Here is a 19,760-nt window from a genome sequence, read left to right as displayed (position 1 = left end):
AGCGTGACTTCGTTCGAGGAGATAACCTGGTCACCCTGGCTCAGGTGGTATCGAGGTTTCCTCAACTGGTAATGTGGTGACGGTTATCGCAACTTGATTGATCACACGTGCCCCATGATGTGCCAGTACCCTGGACTTGTCAAAAGAGGCAGGTGAGATTTCATGATGAACATAAATAAGTCGGAAGCAACCGACAGGTTCAATTGCTGTCTTCATTCGACCCAAGTATTGCATCAAGTTGAGATCTATTAATCATGCATCGCAACCTCTTTCTTCTATCGGTCTTCCTGCTGGCCAATCCGGTGTCGGCAGTGACATGGTACTTCCTCCGGTACTACCCCGCCTCCGGGCAGAAGTTCACCTCCCTCTCGGGGGACATGGTCATCCCGACCCTGCAGCAGGCCGGGGTGTACTACCTCTGGCCCGGGCTGCAGCCCACCGACAACTCGGGCGTCTACCAGAACGTGCTCGACGGCCGCTCCGGCACGTGGTGGTTCGGGTCCGGGTGGTGCTGCTCGAACCCGAGCCTGCCCTGGGGCGGCGGGTTCAACACGTACGGCGGGGAGACGGTTTCGTTTGCGAATACGCTCAAGGCGGATGGTTCTGCATGGACGACGACTGTTGTGAGGCAGAGTAATGGCCAGAGTGTGGTGAATGACTTTGAGTTGGGTAAGTTCTAATCATGGAGAGTGGAGAGTCTTCGCCTGACATGGTGGTATTAGCCGATAAGTCGTTTAATCAAGTTCTCTTCGCTATTGAATTGTAAGTAGGCGTGAATCGCCAGCTATCCGTTCTCTGATGTCGATTTAGGTACGATGTTTCTTGGGACTTTGGCCCGTTGGAATTCAAAAACATTGTCATTGTAAGTAGATTGGACTGTTCTTCATTTGCATCACCTCACATCCCTTGCAGACATCCGAGGGAAGTTCAGACTCCAGCTGGTGCAACAGCTCGCCTCAAAACTACAACTCGGCCACGACTTACACCATGTCTGGAGTCAGCGCAAGCGTGAGTGGCACCACAGTCACTTGCACAATTCAGTCAGTCACCCTTCAGAGTCCGGCGTAAGTTTACGAGTGGTATTCAGTGATTGCTATCATGGTGCTGTTGAAAAGAGAGGAGCCCTCTAGTGACAAACATGTGGGGAATCAAGAATCAACATCTTTTATAAAACTCGCCTCCATCCCTCATCCAGTCGTGAAACGTGAAAATGATTCAATGAGCGCGGTGTGAATGTAGACAAGACGATGATCCAGCAGTCCATCCATCCTTCGAACAACATCACTTCATGCCCAACAAAAGCAGGTAAGCCCAGTGAGACAAGTAGCGATGAAGCAGCTTAGGGAGCAGGGACCTGGGAGGGGTTCCACCAGGGGTAGAAGCGTTCGCCCTCGGCGAGGGTCTTGAGGGTACACGCGGAACCCTCACATCCAGCGCCAATCTGTTCGTTACCCCACCAGGGAACCTCGGCGCCGAACCACTGGACGGTGAAGAGCATGATGATACCGGCGATGGCGATGCCGGCGGAGAAGGAGGCCGAAAGCACAAAGTTGTACTAGGAGGGTATGTTAGCCAGGTTCGCCAGAGCAAGATTGGGGCTTGAAGCAGACGTACCTTGGACCAGAAGGCGAGGTACCGGCTGCGCACGTAGATCCACGACAGCCACGCGATGGGGACCGCGGGCCATGCGTACGAGAAGCTGTAGGGGGCCCAGTTGATGCCTCCGTAGAAGAGCGCAACCGGGTGGAACTGGCGGAGGTAGCGGTTCTTGGGGAAAAACTTGACGCAGTAGTAGAAGATGATGGGCAGGGCGATGCCGACGGGGAAGCCGAGCAGCAGGTAGTTGTACTGGCCCTGGTGGCCAAAGACCTTGATCGGCCCGATGGTGCCCCAGAGGACGGCGGCGGTGAAGAAGGTGTTGGGGCCGGGGCAGAAGAGACGCATCGGCGCCTGCGGGGTGCAGATGTTGGGAATGCTGATTTGGAAGTTGATGACGGCGGTGCAGATGAAGGTCGAGATTAGGGTGGCGATCATCTGGCAGGCAAAGGTCTGTCTGGGAGGGATCTTGAGGTAGTGCGCTACCTTCAAGTCGTTGGCGAAGTGGACTGCGTGAGCGCATGTGACGTAGCTGTGCCAGTGTTAGCCAACAAGACATCGATAAGAGTGTGTTTGCAAACGTACCCGAAGGACTTGAAGAAGTTCATGGCCAGAGCATTACCCTCAACCCACATGCCACCGATAAACTCGGCCAAGACATTCAATGTCACCTCGATACCAGTCATGGCCTTGATAATGCCGATGGGGATGACGAAGACGACGGCCAAGAAGACACCATAAGGGACTACACCAGGGGTCGTGTAAGTGGGCCAGCCAGCAACACCAGCAAAGCCGAACGCCGCAGCAACCAGAAGGGTGCCAAGGTACCACCATTCGGAGACTGTGTTTCGGTTATTAAACGCATTACATGAGACGAGGGCAAGTCGCGATGCTTACCTTCAGCATAGTTGGCCATCAGACGGTTGTGGATATCCTTGTACTCTCCATCGTTCTCGCCCTCCTTGGTGATTTTCCGACGGCGGATGGTGTTCCACATGTTCTTGAAACCCATCATGATTTCGTAGCGGTGGAAAATGCAAACGTGGGTGATGGCGGCGCTGTACAGGGCGAAAAAGGAGCCGTAGACCAAGGTATTGGCAGCCCCGAGGTACGCAGCCGAGTAGTCCATGTACTTCTCATGGTCGTACATTCCGCGGTCATCGAGCGCTCTCGATACGTTGTAGAGTTCACCAAAGTGGTCGAAGACGCGGTTGGAGTTGATGGGGATGTAGGCCGTGTTCCAGGCGTTGGTGTAGTAGATACCCATAATCACGAAACCGAGCAGCCACATGCCCAGCGTACGGTTGAAAGTCGAGAAGGCGGGCACCATTAGGGGGTCAACGCTGTCGAAGAGCATCACGTTCCAGTCAAAGGTAGGCCAGAAGTTGAACATTCCCAAGCCGTTGCGGAAGCCGGTCGTGATCTCGAGATTGTGGTTGTTAGGTGCGATCCACGTCATCCAGCTGAAGAAGGTCAAGACCTCAAAGAGGTAGTTGGGGAACCAGAAGTAGATGAACATGGCGCCGAAAGACCAGAGGAAGAACTTGTAGCGGGTCATTGAGTACAGTTTCTTGAACGGGCCCGGGACGGAGGTGTTTGTCTCGTTGTGGAGTGCGGAGTTGAGAGCAATCGTGACGAGGGAGGCGGGCCACACGCAGTAGGAAGGGTAAACGATGAATCGTCGAGTGAGCCCTGTTGGATATCAGCAGCTGGTCTTCATTGATAGCCGTTCTCAGTCACTTACCAGCAAGGCCGTATCCAATAAAGTTGGTGGACAGCGCAATCAGAATCTGATAGGCAAAGCTCTTGGCGTACGGCTGGTTGAAGTACTGCGGAAGAACCTGGGTCCAGACAATGTACTGTGTGTAAGGCAGCGACTTGGCGGTATTGGCCATGATGGCGATGAGCATGTGCTCCTTCTTGTTAAAGCGGCCTGGGTTGAGGGGCAGCTTGATGCCGAAGCCGAGGGGGATCATGGCGTTTGGCATCCACTTCTCCCACGCCTTGCCGATGGGGAAGGCCAAGAGCTGGGCGACGTTGGATTCGATAGAAATCAGCGGTTGGCGCACACTGAAGAGCTGTGACAGCTGTCAGCTTGTGCTTCGGTCACTATGTGATGCGCAAGTGATGTTACCTGGTTGATGAAAGCAAGGAAGACGGAGAAGAAGACACCAATGGTCCAGGCCCGAATCGTGCCACAAGGCATGGTCGGATCGTCCTTGTTGTCGACGACGGCTCGCACCTCGGCGTACGGGCTGTTGTTGGTGATCAAGGCAGCCTCCAGCTTCATCTCCCAAATGATCTCCTCATGCTTCTCAGGGTTCTCGATAACATCATCATTGTCTGTTACAGTCAGCGTTGCGCAGAGACACTAGTGAGTCGGATCAGGGACTGACCGAGGAATTCGTGGATCTTGATGAGAACGCTGTGAGGGAAGTTTGGGTCACGGTCGTGGATCTTGAGCACATTCTGCATCATCTTGCGCACGCCCTCCAGAGAGAGGGTGGCGGCGATGGCCTTGGCCTCGACGAGATCATCCTCGGTGACATTGAGTTGACTTCCTTGGTGTAAGCTAGGGCCTCGAGCATTCAAAGTCTTGTTCATGATGACTTACGACTCGAAGGCATGCTCCTCGGAGTCCAAGCGATGGAGCTCTTGTGCTTGGTAGTCCTGAAATATAAACGTCAGTGACTCTTCGTGTATATTGCAACCTTGATGGTACTCACGGCTGGAATCTTCTCATCAGTCAACACGCCCTGCGTCTTCCCAATCTCAATTGGGGTGACGGGCGATTCGGTCTTCTCGTTCGCCATGGCGTTTTTCGACGACAACGTCGTGTATGTTGGGGCTAGAGAAGAACAGACTGCATGTGAGGATGAAGCTGGCTCCCCGGGACGGGCCCGGTAATTAAAGTATTTTTAATTACGAGGAAGACGGTAACGCTTATCAGCGGTGCCACCCCGCCGGCGCCCAGATGCCAACCGGGTGCTCTGCGCATTTTGGACTGCTCGTTCTGGGTAGGAAAGGTGGCAAGGTTCTGTGGTGATTCTCGGGAGCATACCCAGTCTAGGCCGCCTGGGCAGCATCTTGGCTCGCTCTCGAAAAGATTGACCTTCTCGGACAGGTATGCTGCCGATATCAAGGGTGGTGGACAGCAGATACGCAGGACAGAGAAGATTGGTCCGCAATAGCAGGGTCACTCGCCCCCAACTTGAGCACAAGGCTCGGCGCCGTACGACCCAGTCTGGTCGCAGGGTCTCAAGGGCAACGATTGCATTGGCCAATGATGGTTTGGTCACTTGAGGTCAGAGGAAGAGAGGCGGGGAAGACTTGACAGGGTCGCAGAGCTGAGAGGGAGGGACGCCCCAGAGATTTGGAGTGGAACACGGCCATCCCTGTCGCGTGGTACATCGGCTACGTGGGGGAGGGCCACTGCCAGTCAACCAGTCAACCGGAGACACGACGTGTTCATGAGTTTGGTTGCCGCGCTTTCTGCAGCGCTTTTTGTGAGGAGTTGATGATTCTCAGCTCAGATCTACAGCCATGACATGTTTGCGAAAATCATGTCCCACAGGGGGCGACAGACACCGTCAGTGCTTTCTTTTTAGCATCAGAGATTGAGAGTGTGGCTTGCAGGATGACGATACCCTGGGAGATCAATGTCTCCTCCAATGAATTAGGTAAGATGAATATGGGAACCACTCAAGAGATGACAAACGTGATGAATGAGGCAAGTCGCGTAGCTTTAGCCAGCAGGCCTCTCCTGTAGAGAGGCACGAGTGGCTTCCCGAACAGAACATTGCGATGTCGCCAGAGACTTTGAAAACGCCGAGGCTTACGAAAGACCCTCATGGTACTTTTGCTTCTCTTATGGTCCTGGTTGACTGCATCAAGGCTAGCTACAATTGTGGAAGGAGGAATCAAGAGGGCTTCAGCTGACGGATGTTTCCCTGTTGGAGGACCAGCCTGTATGCATGCATGCCCCGAAGAGACGGTTCAGTCAGCTTGTGACCTTGAACCGGGATGCTGCGAAGAGCAAACAAAGCAGAGGACGATTCCATGGGCCAGCGGTCGCTCAATGCAGAGATGAGAGGGATGTTGAAGAAAGGCCGAACGACGGGAACCAAGTGTCACTGGGGATGAAGAGAGACGAATCACGTGTGCCATGCAAGGGCATTTAAGGTTAAAATTGGCGCCAACACGGGCCAGCTCGTAAATGGCCAGCTGGCAATCAGCTCCCTAGGACCTCTGCCAGCTGGCTGCAGTTTCCTCGCATCTTTCTCTCTTCCTTCGTCCTGTTTATCCAACTTCACATCATCCTCAGAACTGAAGTCGTTCGCAGTCGTCGCCGTCTCTATATCTCACATGCCGTCTCTTGCAGCTCTGAACCATGTCTCATTCCGGGAACTTTTGTGCGTCAAACTTGCGTCAAAAAGAGAATTGTTCCCGCGACATGGAGCGGAAAGTGAAGACGAAGGCTGGCGGAATATGTCGCCAACCAGCTGCGCTTGATTCGATAGGTTGTCCTGTGAGACCAGCCCGCATCTGTCTCTGCTCCCGAATGAGATTGATTGCGTGGCAGGTCTGTGCCGCTCACTAGAGCCATCGTTCAATATCTCCTCACCCAGCATCAATGTTGGTCTTCGTCTCGGTGGATTTCCTTCAAGCGGCCGTCCAGGGCCCCTGCAATGATACCCCTCTTTACCAACGACCCTCGATATCTCGAATTGGTCGGGTATCGGCATGCACAGCTCTCGTCAAGGGCCAGTCGAATCATGTCTACGCGTCAGCAGGTTTCAATCCTCCTTCAGCGTCCCGTTTGGGCAGGAGGATAAGGCTCGCGCTATATAAAAGTCGGCACAACCACTTCCTTGGCTTTTCTTGGTTTTCTCTTGGAATTTTCTTGGGCCTTCAACCATCCCTCTACGCTCACATTTTGGCTTTATCCTATCAAACGTCCTCCAATCATTTGCGCCTTCTCCACGTTTGAGTCCCTTGGCGTTTCTGGCCTATCTCTGCCAAACTTGCTCTTCCCACAAAGGCCACCCCTCACGAGCCAACTTATCTCATTCTATCAAACACCACTTACGGCAACGGCGCCATCATCTCAGTGCCAACGGGCTAACCGTTGCGCCGTTCAATGGCATCGATCGATTCACAGTGGCTGGCGTGGCCCGTATTGTCGTGCCGCAGGTGGCGCTCAATGGAAGTCTGATCGAAATGGAAGGTATTCTGGAATAAACCCAGAAAAGGGGACGTCCAGCTGGTGGCCACATGTCGAATGCGATTCGTCAACCAACCCTGGGCTTATCGCCATATCTCGCCAAGCAGCCAAGCCTTTTGGTCCAGCAGGCCTCCATCGTCAACTCTTCCAGTTTCAACGCTGCTGGCAACAAGTCGGCAGATGCCGCTTGATATTCGGCCGTCCGCGCAAAGGTGCTCGTACGAGCTGCCGTCTGGAGATGGGGCATGCAGCCACGCCTGCCACAAAGAAGTGCTGCTGCACAGCTCCACGAACCTACACCCACAATCCCGGCTGCATGCGTTCGGTCGCGGAGGCCGCTCGAGTCTGGATCAGATAGCATGCAAGTGCATCTAACTTGCACAAGTGTGATGCGTTGACAGTACGCCACACATATTGCAACACTGGGCCCAGTCTTCTCCGACGAGCTACGTTGGTACCGGATGATCATCTGCTTTCCGACGTTCTGGATGAAATGGAGAACTGGTGTTTCGCCACTGAAGAAGTGTTTCGTCATTTACACCTGCTGGCCGTGTGTAGCTGCGCGCATTATCGGTGGCATCGCCACAGGATCGACGACTACCTGCAGCATCGCGAACAGTGGATGGAACTCCTCAGCATTGGCTGTTTACCGCAGAAGAGCAACAAAGACCAAACATCTTCAACGAGACGATTGCCACCCGTCCACGGTCGCCGTCTTCTTCTCATCCTCTGTCACGGGCTGATGATACAACATCTCTGAAGGAGCGGAGGAAGTCCTCTTTTAGGTGGCCAAGACCTCGCATTCTGATACCTGCAGCAGCAGACAGGGCTCAAGTGCAGATGTTCCCTACGTCCTATGCGTGAACAATGCTCCTGTCACCCTGGGCGCAAACACTCACTGCGGTGCAGCTTTGGGGACACCAGCGTCTATCACGACATTCCGAGAAGACCCTCGCGAGCATTGAGGCGACGTGCTTACGCCGAGCCCTTCTCGTTGTCTACTATTCCCGTTTGTTAGCTAATGGTGCGATTCTCGCGTTTACACACGCAACCCCTTAGATTCTGGTGTATTCGAGGAACTATTTAGTGTCACTGGGGAAGTAATGGCTTTCTTTTGGATATCTCCGTTGGCTCACGCATCGCCGCAACTGGTTTGCGGGCTACGAGAGCCTTTGGTGGGATGATCTGAATCGGGAAGAGGTTGGCGACATATCGAGCTTGCGCATCCAAGTCGGCCTGCTGCGTCGAGCTCCTTCTCCTTTGGTGCAGCCACCGTACGTCAGAGTAACATCTTCTCAGTACCAACGAGTCGGTATTGGGGTGACATTGTCTAGGTAAGTGTGAACATAACCCATGCTCTCTTAGCTGGATGGTCGTCAGATTCTAGCTCTCCTCGATAAGGGCTGCATACATGTATTGCTAGCCTGACCTGAACGAATGGTAGGAGTCTAGATGGCGAACGCATTCACTGGGCCCTGACACCGATCCTAACACTGGGCATAGGTCTTGTACGGGCGCAGTTCGATTCCTTCCAGGAAGTCTGTGGCAACACGGCATGCTTCTACATTGCCTTCTCTGCAGGGATACGATACAATGCATCATGCTGTCAACCGGTCGATTGTCAGTTCACATCAGAGGATCGATCACTGGGCATATGTCAATAGGGCAGGACAGCACATACTTCCTGATGCATCATTGGGGTCCCTGGTTTAAACCGAGCCAACAGCATCCACGAAGCCGACTGTTTACACTTCATCTTGGAATAGACTAGCAGTAGGAGATCGAATTTTGTCCTTGTCCTGCAATATCAATCTCGTAAGTGAATACGGCTGACGGTGTATAGTAATGGACACGAATCTAATCCCATTCCGAACCCTCCTGACCCTGAAAGATATCGTTTTTGATGCCTTTGATATTGTCGTTTTGATATGCAGCCAATGATATGCCTTGCTATGGCCCAGCGTGACGCTGGCTTCCTCAAATTGTCGACGGGATGATGTGTAACCACCATCCTTGTTGATCCTCTCGATGAACCTATCAGCTTCACTCCAGCCAAAAGCAGTAAAAGACTGAGTATGATAACCGCACGATCTTGCAAGTAACTAAGCTTCTGCTTACTCACTCCGCACGCTTCGGATAGGCTGAGCAGCAGCAGCTCCTCTATCAAGCTTCCCAAATACCGTGAGCATGTGGCTCAACTGCTCACAATTCAATCTGGCATCACGATGAACAGCCGCGGTACTTTGGATATTCTCGGCCGAGGTTCCAGCTCAGAAGAAGCTCCCCGAACGATAAGTGAGCTCTTGCTTCTCCCCTACTGCTATTCGGGTTTCAATCCAGGGTTCTCGGCACCCGCGGCGCCACCGGAAAGGTTCGAGCATCTGGACGAACACAGTGTACGCTGTTGGAAATCGGGCACCCCGCCTTGGAGATCGTGTGTTCTATGGTTTCCAAGACTATAGTGTCTCGAAGTAAGCCTCATGGCCACAGGTGACGTCTTCCCTGGGCAGAATAGCCTCCAATCCTCTGTCTCATCAGGAGTCTGTTCTCCAAGGGGTTCGTAGACGGCCGTGCGTTGCATTTTTGTCTTCTTTTAGAAGTCGGCTACGAGTAGATTAGTCAGTGATGTCATGGCAAACATGCATCCTATCTATACATGTATCGTCCGATCTTAAACGTGGTTTGAGAGGTGTCAAACGATTACCGAAATAGTACAACGTGTGTTTCCGGTCCGGGAAACCCGACTGATCTAAGCGTCTCTTCTCCGGCTTCTTTTCCACAATACCGGTAGGAAACGTTGCTGGTGATGTCAAGGTTTTTCTAGTGGCTGGACGTGCCTTGTAAACTCGTCGCAACCCAAGCTTTAGGATCCGACATGCGGAACTCTTTTACTTGAGGAGGTCTATGAAACAACCTTCTACAAAGGTATATTGAAGTTACATCAGACGGAATTCCGATCCCACGCACGACTCGATTCGCAGGCTCGTCCCTTCTCAACCCCTTCCGGAAACAACACCGTACCTTCCCAACCCCATCGCCGCGCCGAGCAGGATCGCAAAAGGCGCGGCTACACCATAGTACCTCCCCCCAACATACGCCGTGGCCGCGACCACGATCCACCACGGGTCGTCCCCCAGACTCCTCCCCGCCTGGAACCCCTCGTCCAGGAACCCAACCTGCCAGATCCTGTACACCGCCGTGTAAATCAGCCCAACAGCCGCGGCATTCACGCCCCTGACGGCCGCTTTGACCCACGGCCTGCTCCGCAGCACGCCCCAAACGCCCATCGTGCCGTGGACCAGCACAATCCCCGGGGTGAAGATGCCGACGAACGCAACCACCGCGCCGGCCAGAGGCGAGCGCCCCGCGTTGGCCGCGGTCAGCCCGCCCAGGAACACGGCAAAGTTGAAATTGGGCCCGGGGAAGGACTGGGCGATGGCCAGGCCGATGAGGAAGTCGCGCGGGGAGACCCAGGTTTCGGCGACGACGTACTCGCGCAGCAGGGGGATGACGACGGGCCCGCCGCCGAAGATGATCGTGCCGGCGAGGTAGAGGTTGGAGAAGAGCCTGTAGAGGATGGGCAGGTCGGTGACCACGCCGCGGATGATCATCGCTGTGAGGAAGGTGGCGAAGAAGGCGAGAATGAGGGCGGTGCCGGATTTCCAGGAGAAATCGAGGCGGAACTCCTTCGGAATGATGCGGGGCTCTGGGGCCGTGTTTGCGCCGGACAAGACGGGCTCGTCGCGGGTCGGTGCCGATGTCTGTGTTGAGGAAGACGGGCCGGCCAAGTCGTCCCCCTGAGCACCGTCGTCCCGTGACACCTCTCTCCTCCTCCCGCCCAGAGCCCTCAACACCCCGAGGATTCTCCTCGCTGGGCGGTGAACCCAGCGGTAATCATGTACAACGGCCGCAACACCTGCCGCGGCCATCAACACGGGGAAGTACCAGAGCGCATTGTACATCATACCTGCCGCGGCGGCAAGAAACACGAGCGTGCGGGTGAGTCTATCAGTCACGGCTTTGTGCGAGAGCTCGACGGCGGCGAGGGCGATTATGCCCACCGTCGCGGCATTCAGGCCGGAGAGGAGGGCATAGACTGCGCGGGGGAGCGAGGTGCCGATGCTGGAGACACCGATAGACAGGGCGTACATGCCCACTGCGCCCGGAAGGCTTGTCATGGGGAAAAAAGGGTTAGACATAGGCTGCGAATAGGGATTGGTCTTTCTCCCTCTCTGAGACATATTATCCTCACCTCCAGATGAAGAAGGCCAACACGGCACCCGGGGCCCCATTTCGGATCAGGTTGATGCAGTATACCATCTTCGTGCTCGCCGGGCCGGAGAGGGCTTGGGAGATGCTGAAGAGTTCTTGGTACTATTACTCGGATCAGAGGGGGCTAGAAGTCATCGTGAGATTGATGAGGGTTGTAACCATTTGCTCGTCGATCCATTGTAGGCGTTTCACGAATCGGTCATGCAGCTGTGGTTGTTAGTCAACGTGTACGACTGTGCAACTTCTCGACGAGTATCGTTAAACAGACAATTTTGAAGTGCACTGGTGGTCCCCCGAACGCCGTGAGGCCGAGGTGCCAATTGTGCTTGAAGATGTTGGCTGCATATTCTGCCGTTTTTCGCAAACGGGTTTCCATGGATGGGGAAAGCATGCTGCAAGGATAACGCTCTAGATTCAGGGCTACATCAAAAACATTCGATGTCTCTATTCGCAACCTCTCCCGATTGTCTGTGCGAAACTTCCATTTCCAAATGAACCTTGGATGCGCTGTTGTCGGTCAATTAGGTTGCTGCGCACGCCATTTCCCGTGACTGCCAAGACCGAACCATCCCTCTTCGGCAGGTGCAGAAGAAATTAGCCAGCGTGTGCCCAAAAATTCTCCGGCAGCATGGACTCGGGTTGAGTTATGAAACTTTCTTTTCAAAAAGAAAGGCCTTCGAAACTTTCGGCAGAGCGCGAATCTGTTTGTTTGTCTCGCTCGGCTCAGTTGCCGTGCAGATCGTCATCAATAATAGGGGACTGAGGACAGGGCGGACATGTGAGACCAGACAGAATTCTTCAGGGCCAGATCTTGATCCGAAATTCCAAAGCGCCATGAGCTATTTTGGGGGTTCTAAGACGGATCGGCAGGGTGGAATTCCATTTGCACAGAATCGGGAATGGGCTATTGGCGTTAGACATTATGATGTACGATTAAAGACAGCAAGCAGGAGGCTGTTGCTGAAGAAACGCAATTGTATCAGACATCATCTGCTTTCATCCGAGACTGCGATGGAATGCTTCTTTTCATGATCTCCGACCTGCGCCTGCGTTTGACGGCCCAGAGCCGCAACAGAAAGACGCGTGCGATGCTGAGCAACAAGGCCAACAGTTCGGCAATGACGCCAGACCACGCAACGACCAAGAAGCGGAGCCCAATCGCGGCGTCTGCGGGGACGTCCGGGAATCGATTGAGATAGCGCACGAGGAAGCTGGCGTTGGACGTCAAAATTGAGGCCGAGATGACGTGAAAAGCCACGGGCAGCGCCAGCACACCAGTCCTGAGCCACGGATAACGCTTCTCGACGCCACCGTCGGAGAAGAAGGCGAGACAGCTGAACAGGGCAGGAGACACGACGTTGGCCACGAGTGCGAGCACGTAGAGAACGAATGCCGGGGCATTGTTCAGGCGCAGCGGCTCCGCGGCATCGAAGGCTGCGAAGAAGGGCTGGCTCGCGCGAATGCAGGATTCGGTGGCCGATGCATTCAAATGTGTAGATTGGCAGGTGTCCATCATGTGGCCGGCGCGGTACAGCGAATCAGCGACGTCATGCAGCACAGCTGGCATCTGCAGCGGGCGGAGGGGCTGGATAAAGACGTAGTTGGCGGCGTCGCGGTGCGCGGTGTTGTTCGCAAGCCATTCCCATGCGAAGGAGTCGAGGAACCAGTGCATTCTGGCTAGGTAAGGAGGCGCATCGCCGGCGGCTGCGGCGGCGACGCCTCGGAACTTTGATGGCGGTTAATGGTGTGCTGTTTCTCCAACGGTCTGCCCCCTTTTGGAAACCCTTTTGAAGGGTCCGGGCGGCCAGTGGCAGCGCTTACCGAGACCATTGAGAAGGGCTTCCCGCGCAGGTCGGTGGTGCCTGGTTGGCTGCCTCTGAGGAGGCTGGTGCCGGATATCATGAGCATCAAGACGCAGGCGATGGCGGCGAGCTTGGCCACGACGAAGGCGCATTTGGCGGCGGAGAGCGGGGCCGTGCTTGGGGACTTGTACGGGGCCATCGCGGACGGGATGACGGACGGTGTTGCGCTTGACGCGATAGAAGATGAAGCTTGGCGGGAGCCATGATGGTGTTTCCTCGAATGCTCTTTATAGGAGGGTACTTGCAACAGCGACGATTTGCCAATCGTATTGGCGGTGACTGTTGTATGCGGGTGCAAGACAAGACGCAAGAATTGTCGTGATGTGATTCCTCACCGTGAGGTCCCTCCGGTAGGTTAGTGGGTGATAGCGATAGGGCTTACTGAGGGGCATGTGAATACGGCTTCGTATCGCACAGCGACCTCACCAACTGGGCGTAGGCTGCATCGTGTTGGTGCTGATAAGCTTCATAGCGGCTCCACGTCCCCTCCCCAAACACTTGCTTGAGGCACTCGAAGAGGCGGTGTCAGCCAAGACGAGGGAACAGAGATAAGCATCTTCGCGGGACAGGCTCAGATGAGGATGGCAGGTCCTCGTGGATGATTGGAAACGGCGGGCTCGTTTCAACAGAGAGGCTGAAGGTGCTTGACCATTGTCTGAGGATGTCTTAGGTAAGCATGAAGCATTTGAGACAGCGCTGGACTGAAGGCAGGACTAGGACTGGACCTGACGGGAAAAAAAGACATGCCGGATCATGGTTATTCCGAATCTGGTTCGCACCTGATGTGTCATCACGTGGCCCCGACCGGACTTCCCTGAGTGCAGTGGAGTGATGTGGAGGGAAGGCAGTGCCCGGGTCAGTGGGGTGACCATCGCTGCTTCCCTGAGCAGTGGAGTGCGGTACTTGCGGGCAGAAGATACGTACCTCCCCTAGCCAAAGGTACGGATAAGCGAAAATGAAGTCTGCGGGCAAGTGGGCGGTTTCCAGAGTTTCGACGCGTCTGGCCGCTCTCTCCTTTTTTCTCTTGATTTTCCTTTTTTTCCTTCGCTGATTTCCGCAATGTCCGAGTGGATCCCTCAGTTGTCATCACCAACACTAACCGGCAACAACAACAGACAGCCCGGAGTCAAGTGAATCAATCCTGTTATGTGACCACTGACAGTTGTGTGCCTGTTGGCTGTGCATGTTTCGCTCAGGTTTCTGCAGCCAGCGCCTGTTTATCCCGCGGACCAACACCTGGGCTGCATGCTCTGGCCCTGCTCTGCCCTTCCAGGCTCTCCTGAGAGGAGTCCAGCGGCAGGGCAGGCCTTCACACCCTCAGCGAAAGGGAGGGTGCCATTTCTAGCATCGCCTGCATTTCGTCCAATCTGCCACTCGACATGAACAGCATTGATCCCAGTGTTCCCCCGACATTCGACAATCGTCATCTTTTTGCAAACTCTGGTTCAGTAGTTCTCTGCGTCGCTCCTCATGAGCATGTGCACAGTGCACGCACACATACGCAGTATTTCTACGAATACCTTATTCAGTTACCTGCCTTAGTCTACCTTACCTTAGGTGGTTACGGATAGGTACTATGTATCCAATTGCACCATCAATCAGCGGAGCAGGCCACCACCACCAAGTCATCGCTCATCGATCGTCGCCCGTCGTCCACCACCGCATCGGAGTTGTCGTCGCTAGTCGGCGAGCTAACGCAGGCACAAATTGTAATTTTACAACTCATCACTGATAGCCTCACCACTCGAGCGGACTGCGGAACAGGGTACGTACCCAGATGACAGTACCGCCGTCCCGCCCCCAATAAAGGTCCAGACTTGCAAACCCAGGAAATTGAGGGCAGCAAAGACGCAACGAATCTTGCAGTGCTGATGAGTGGATGAGGCCAGGACTCCAGAGTAATAAAAAATTACCATCTGCGCAGCATCCGTCGCTGCCCGTCTCCACGTCAGGTCCGGCCGCCCGCTTGAACCGCTGTCCGCACCGTCTCTCATCTTCCTCTCTGGGCCTTAGCAGCGCCTCTCTCCCGTGCCTACCACGTACCTTAGTGTATGGTTCCATGTCTATCAGCACTCTCATCGCTGATGATTGTCTTTCCGTCCAGGAGGATCGCCCTGACTTTCTTTCACTTGACTGCCCTGACCTGACTGCGTCTCCAATTTTTGCATGTCCAGCATCCCAACCCAACCCAACCCATCCATCACCCATCCATCCATCCATCCATCCATCTCATCCCGTCCGCATCGGATCCTGTTTTCCCCTCCTTCCCTTCCCCCCCTCCACCCCTTTCTGCATTCTGCCCCGTTTCTTGGTTTCTTCCCTGGTTTTCCTTGACGACACCGCCGGCACGTTGTTCGTCCTGTCTCGTCCCTGCTTTCCTGGTCCTTGTTGGTGCACTTGCCGTCGTTGATTGTCCCTCATTTGCTGCTGCTTGCTTCGCATCCATCAATCTGCCGTCATTTCGCCTCTGCCCAATTGCCGTCAACCTCTGGACCCTCTCATCTCCCAGAGTCTCCAGTCTCCCAGACTTCCGGCTTCAGACTTCACATCCAACCTGTGCTTTGGTTTGGAGTCTGCAGATAGTCACCAGCTGGAATCCTACCTTGCCAATTGCCCATCAGCTCGTCAATCGACCATCGGCGACGGCATCCTCTCTCTTTGACACGCTTCGTCCGACCTCCGGCTCCTCCAATCCTCCTCTACCTCTACCTTACCTCATTCTTACGCTTATTCTTCCCTCTTCAACCACCCCTCTTACAGCCCTATCCTGTCCGTGCTAGAGGCCGCCTGTTTTGTTTGTAGCATTGGATTTCTACTCCAACCAACTCCGGTCCTTCTTCACAGCCTACCTGCTTGCTACTCGGACCTGGACAGACTTTTTCTGGTCTCACCTCTTCTCCGGACATTGACGGCACAGTCGCTCGCTACCTACGTTTCTCTTCCCTTCGCCGCTCACGGACGTCCCTCCTTTTTCGCTGTTTCTGTACATTCACCACCACCCAAAACAAAAGTCATCAACATTCTTCGCCAATCCCTCCTCCCCTACGGTCTTACCTGCTACCCCTAATCCGAACTGAACAACACTCTGAACCCGTCCACCGACCGCGGGATCGTCAGCAGGGCCCAGGCACACACGCACCGCAGCTCCCTCAACTCACTTCAACTCAAACTCACCCCGCCGTTCGTTTCTATACTACCCTGAGCCCTCCAATCCTGAGACGAGGCGCTCTTGAACGACAGAAGGAAACCTCTCAAACCTCTCTCCAAAAGCGCAGAAAGGCCAGCCAACCCGACCTATTTCCAGCAGTCTCCTGTTCGACACAGACAGCAGCTCAAACCTTGTGACCTTTGACACCGGCCACCCCGCTACCCGCATCCCAGCCAATTCGAGACAGTTGACCTGGGCTTCGCGCACACTGAGCATCAAGGGGTTTGTACCCACAGACGCTGCCTTCGTCTCGTCTCATCATCCCTCGTCGAAAAGACAAGACGACCAAGCACCGGCCAAGCCTGCGCCAGGGATCTGCCCGCTATCCCCCCGTCAGAAGCCAGGCTCTACCCTTCCGCATAATTGCCTTCTGCGAGTGAACTGAACCGGACCCCAGCACCTAGACCAGGCCAGCACCCAGGAACCCAGGGAAACCATCAATCAACATTACCTACTCCATACTGTACGGCACGCACAACGGGAGCAACAATACACTTCGACAAGCATACAGCATTAGCATAGCCCGTCCCCCTGCTCCACGCCAGTCTTCTACTCCAGTCCGCGCAATACCACCCAGTATCCATCACCCTGAATATCCACACTTTCTTCACGCCTGTCTGTCTGCTGGTGTTGCCCCGTCCTCCCCCAGGCCCAGGCGAGAGCGAAGCAACCAAGGAGGTCTCGTCTCGGCATACCGTCCTGCCCAAACCATTGTTACCACCAAACAAGCTTTTTTTTCTTTTCTTGTTCTTGTTTCCCTCTTCCCAACCTCTTAGCCCGACGATGCAATGATGATATACGGGCATCAAGACGTTGATCTCAGCGGTCCCAGTCCAGGTTCGCCGCCAGGCATGACGTCCTCCAAATCGTCAAAGTCCTCTTCCTTCAAGTCTTTCCATTCCGACGACAACAGCGTCCTGGATGACGTTAGCCATTTTGAAGATATCGGTCTCGACGACGATGCAAACAACTACGAAGCCGCCCGTGTTCGCGACCCTCACGCTGTCAAGAACCCCCATGGCCAGCCGTACGCGAGATCCTACTCGACGAGTTCCACCGAGTTCCGCCCGACATCATGGAAGCGACCTCCCTCTCGCTCTCCGCCCGTGACGAGAGACCTGGCCAAGCCGAGGAGTGCGACCAACGCCGCCGCTGACCTCGCCCCGAACTCCCGTTCTTCACGACCGCCTTTCCTTTCTCTCAAGACCGACGGCCACGCCCTCAGCAATGGCCGCAGCCCGAGCGCTGGTCGCCTTCCCGACCGTCACAGGAGTCCGGTGAACCCGAGCCAACGAGGCTTCGCGAGCCACTCGACGACCTCCCTCCCTTTCTCTCGCCGAAACCGCAGCCCGAGCCCCAACTTCTCGTTACTCCCGAGAGACCCCAACATGCCGATGAAGCTTCGCCGCGGCAGCTGGCAGTCGAATCAGGACCGAAAGTCAATCTTTGAGCTGGAAAAAGAGTGCGACGAGGACGACACCGACGACATCCCCGACGGCCTCATCCTCGACAACGTGCCCATCTCCCCCCGCCCGCGATCAGAGCGCACACCGAGCAGGCCGACCTCGTCAGGAGCGTCAAAGTCGAGATCGCCAAACAGACCACACCAAAAAGAGCGCGTTCGCAGTGTCGGGAACGGAACACCCCCTGTCCCTGTTGACTCAGGATGTCTGCGATCCCCCTCCTGGAAGTCTGACACAGCCCTCTCCTCCATTGGGGAAAATGGCCACGCGCCGCCGCCGGAGCCGCTCAAAACCCGTGCAAAGAGCTGGAACCTCGCACTGGAGCACCTCAGCTCCGAGGCCAAGGCCCTCACGGAGAAGCTCGAGGAGCACTCCGACTACGTCCGCGAACGCGCCGCAGAGAACGCCAACCCCTCGGGGCGTCCCAACACGTGGAGCGGCAAGCAGCTCGAGCAGCAGCAGCATGTGCAGAAGCCCAGGGTCAAGTCTGCGCTGCCCGAGCTCCCGCCGATCCGGCACCAGACGAACATCATGATCGACCCACTTCCAATTTCCAAGGAGAAGGAGGCCGTCCTGAGTCGTACGCGCCCCTCCTGGCTCCCACCCAAGGACCCGGCCGAGGAGAGGCGCCACCTGCGCGAGTACAAGAAGATGATGGCGCGCAGCGCCGAGGCGGATCGTCGCCGCGAGGTTTCTCGGCAGGCGAAGACGGCGACACGTGACTCCACGGCGGACAACCTGCAGCGGATCTGGGAGGACGACATCATCCCCCGATGGAAGGACGCTGTCCGCGAGCGCCGCACGCGCGAGCTTTGGTGGAAGGGCATCGCGCCGCGCAGCAGAGGCACTGTCTGGGCGAGAGCCATTGGCAACGAACTCGGCCTCTCAGAGACGTCGTACAACGCCGCCCTGGGCCGGGCTCAGGAGCTCGAGGAGCGCGTCAACGGCGGCAGAGGCGACCCGGAGGACATCAGGAAATCAGCGTGGATCTCGAGCATCCGCAAAGACGTGGCCGAGCACACCTGGCAGGATCTGCGCATCTTCCAGGTCGGCGGACCGCTCCACCAGAGCCTTGTCGAAGTGCTGTCTGCATATGCTCTGTACCGCAGCGACATCGGCTACGTCAAGGGGTGTAACGTAAGTGACCTACCTTCTTTTTGAAACACCCGAGTCACACCACATCGCCGGACTTTATACTAACGTCTCCCCAGACTGTCGCTGCACTCCTGCTGCTGAACCTTCCCACGCCAGCATCGGCCTTCATCGCCCTGGCCAACGTCCTCAACCGCCCTCTCCCCCTCAGCTTCTACTCCGACGACCCAGGCGCCAAGGCGTCGGCCTACAACCTCGTCATGCAGACCCTCGGCGCGAAGTCGGCCCAGCTGCACGAGCACCTGACCAAGGACATCTCCCAGGGCGACGCCGATTTCTACCTCGGCAACTTCTTCATGGGCCTGGGCACCAGCCACCTGCCCATGGACGAGGCCGCGCGCCTGTGGGACGTGTACGTCTTCGAGGGCGACACCGTCCTCGTCCGCGCCGCCGTTGCCATGCTCATGCGCCACGAGATGGCGCTCCTCGGCATCAAGTCCCCCGGCGAGGCTAAGAAGTATATTGAAGGCGGCGCCAACAACAAGGACGCCCGCAAAGCCGTTGTCGGCGACGACGGCGCCGAGGACCGCTGGATGAAGCTGGTCCGGGAGGCGGGCAAGGCTTGAGAGTTCCTCGCCTCCGCCTCTCACCCCGTTACTTTTAACGCTTGAATGAATTACACTCGGACTTTTGGAACATACGACATGATCCTAACTGTTTATATCTAATCTCCTGGGCCGTGGGCAGGAAGCAATCGCCCCCCAGGCCCCCATCGGAGGCGAATCACATACACACAAACGACAAATATAAAAACACACCGAGCTCCTGGAACAGCGAGAAAGGGGCTTGAGTGTGGAGGTCGTGTATAAAGAAACACCGGCGTCAGTGGCGCGATGGACAAGCATTTTGTGGGAGCTGGTTTTTTTGTGTAGCATTTTTGTCTCTTCCTCTCTTCACTTCTGGATCTTGGGGCGGGAGTTGTTCTTTTTTTTTTCTTCCAAAAATCATCACACGTCGTACCAGGGGATGTTTCGCAGCGCGCG

The 19,760-nt window shown here is 55.6% G+C and overlaps 4 protein-coding genes across 4 annotated transcripts; 2 read left to right on the top strand and 2 right to left on the bottom strand.

Moving 5' to 3' along the window:
• Positions 1-254: 254 nt before the first annotated feature.
• On the top strand, positions 255-1,068 carry GCG54_00010621 (uncharacterized protein; the record flags this gene model as incomplete). Its single annotated transcript, XM_045410541.1, has 4 exons — positions 255-669; positions 723-762; positions 811-862; positions 913-1,068. The coding sequence occupies 4 exons, from the start codon at positions 255-257 to the stop codon at positions 1,066-1,068; spliced, it is 663 nt and encodes a 220-aa protein (XP_045258109.1).
• A 271-nt stretch (positions 1,069-1,339) lies between these two features.
• GCG54_00010620 (Sexual differentiation process protein isp4) lies at positions 1,340-4,409 on the bottom strand (the record flags this gene model as incomplete). The annotated part of the gene is made up of 9 exons (XM_045410540.1): positions 1,340-1,555; positions 1,615-2,128; positions 2,182-2,437; positions 2,494-3,288; positions 3,341-3,674; positions 3,731-3,939; positions 3,993-4,153; positions 4,211-4,266; positions 4,323-4,409. 9 exons carry the CDS (start codon positions 4,407-4,409, stop codon positions 1,340-1,342), a joined length of 2,628 nt encoding a protein of 875 aa, XP_045258108.1.
• A 5,404-nt stretch (positions 4,410-9,813) lies between these two features.
• GCG54_00010619 (uncharacterized protein) lies at positions 9,814-11,483 on the bottom strand (the record flags this gene model as incomplete). The annotated part of the gene is made up of 4 exons (XM_045410539.1): positions 9,814-10,990; positions 11,073-11,194; positions 11,252-11,299; positions 11,361-11,483. 4 exons carry the CDS (start codon positions 11,481-11,483, stop codon positions 9,814-9,816), a joined length of 1,470 nt encoding a protein of 489 aa, XP_045258107.1.
• Positions 11,484-16,950: 5,467 nt separating this feature from the next.
• On the top strand, positions 16,951-19,343 carry GCG54_00010618 (TBC domain-containing protein C23D3.03c; the record flags this gene model as incomplete). The annotated part of the gene is made up of 2 exons (XM_045410538.1): positions 16,951-18,762; positions 18,837-19,343. The coding sequence occupies 2 exons, from the start codon at positions 16,951-16,953 to the stop codon at positions 19,341-19,343; spliced, it is 2,319 nt and encodes a 772-aa protein (XP_045258106.1).
• Between the last annotated feature and the right edge of the window lie 417 nt (positions 19,344-19,760).

The sequence above is a fragment of the Colletotrichum gloeosporioides genome (assembly GCF_011800055.1).
Source record: "Colletotrichum gloeosporioides strain Lc1 chromosome Unknown consensus_89, whole genome shotgun sequence".
Taxonomy (NCBI): Eukaryota; Fungi; Ascomycota; class Sordariomycetes; order Glomerellales; family Glomerellaceae; genus Colletotrichum; species Colletotrichum gloeosporioides.
This window is presented reverse-complemented; position numbering and strand designations above follow the sequence as displayed.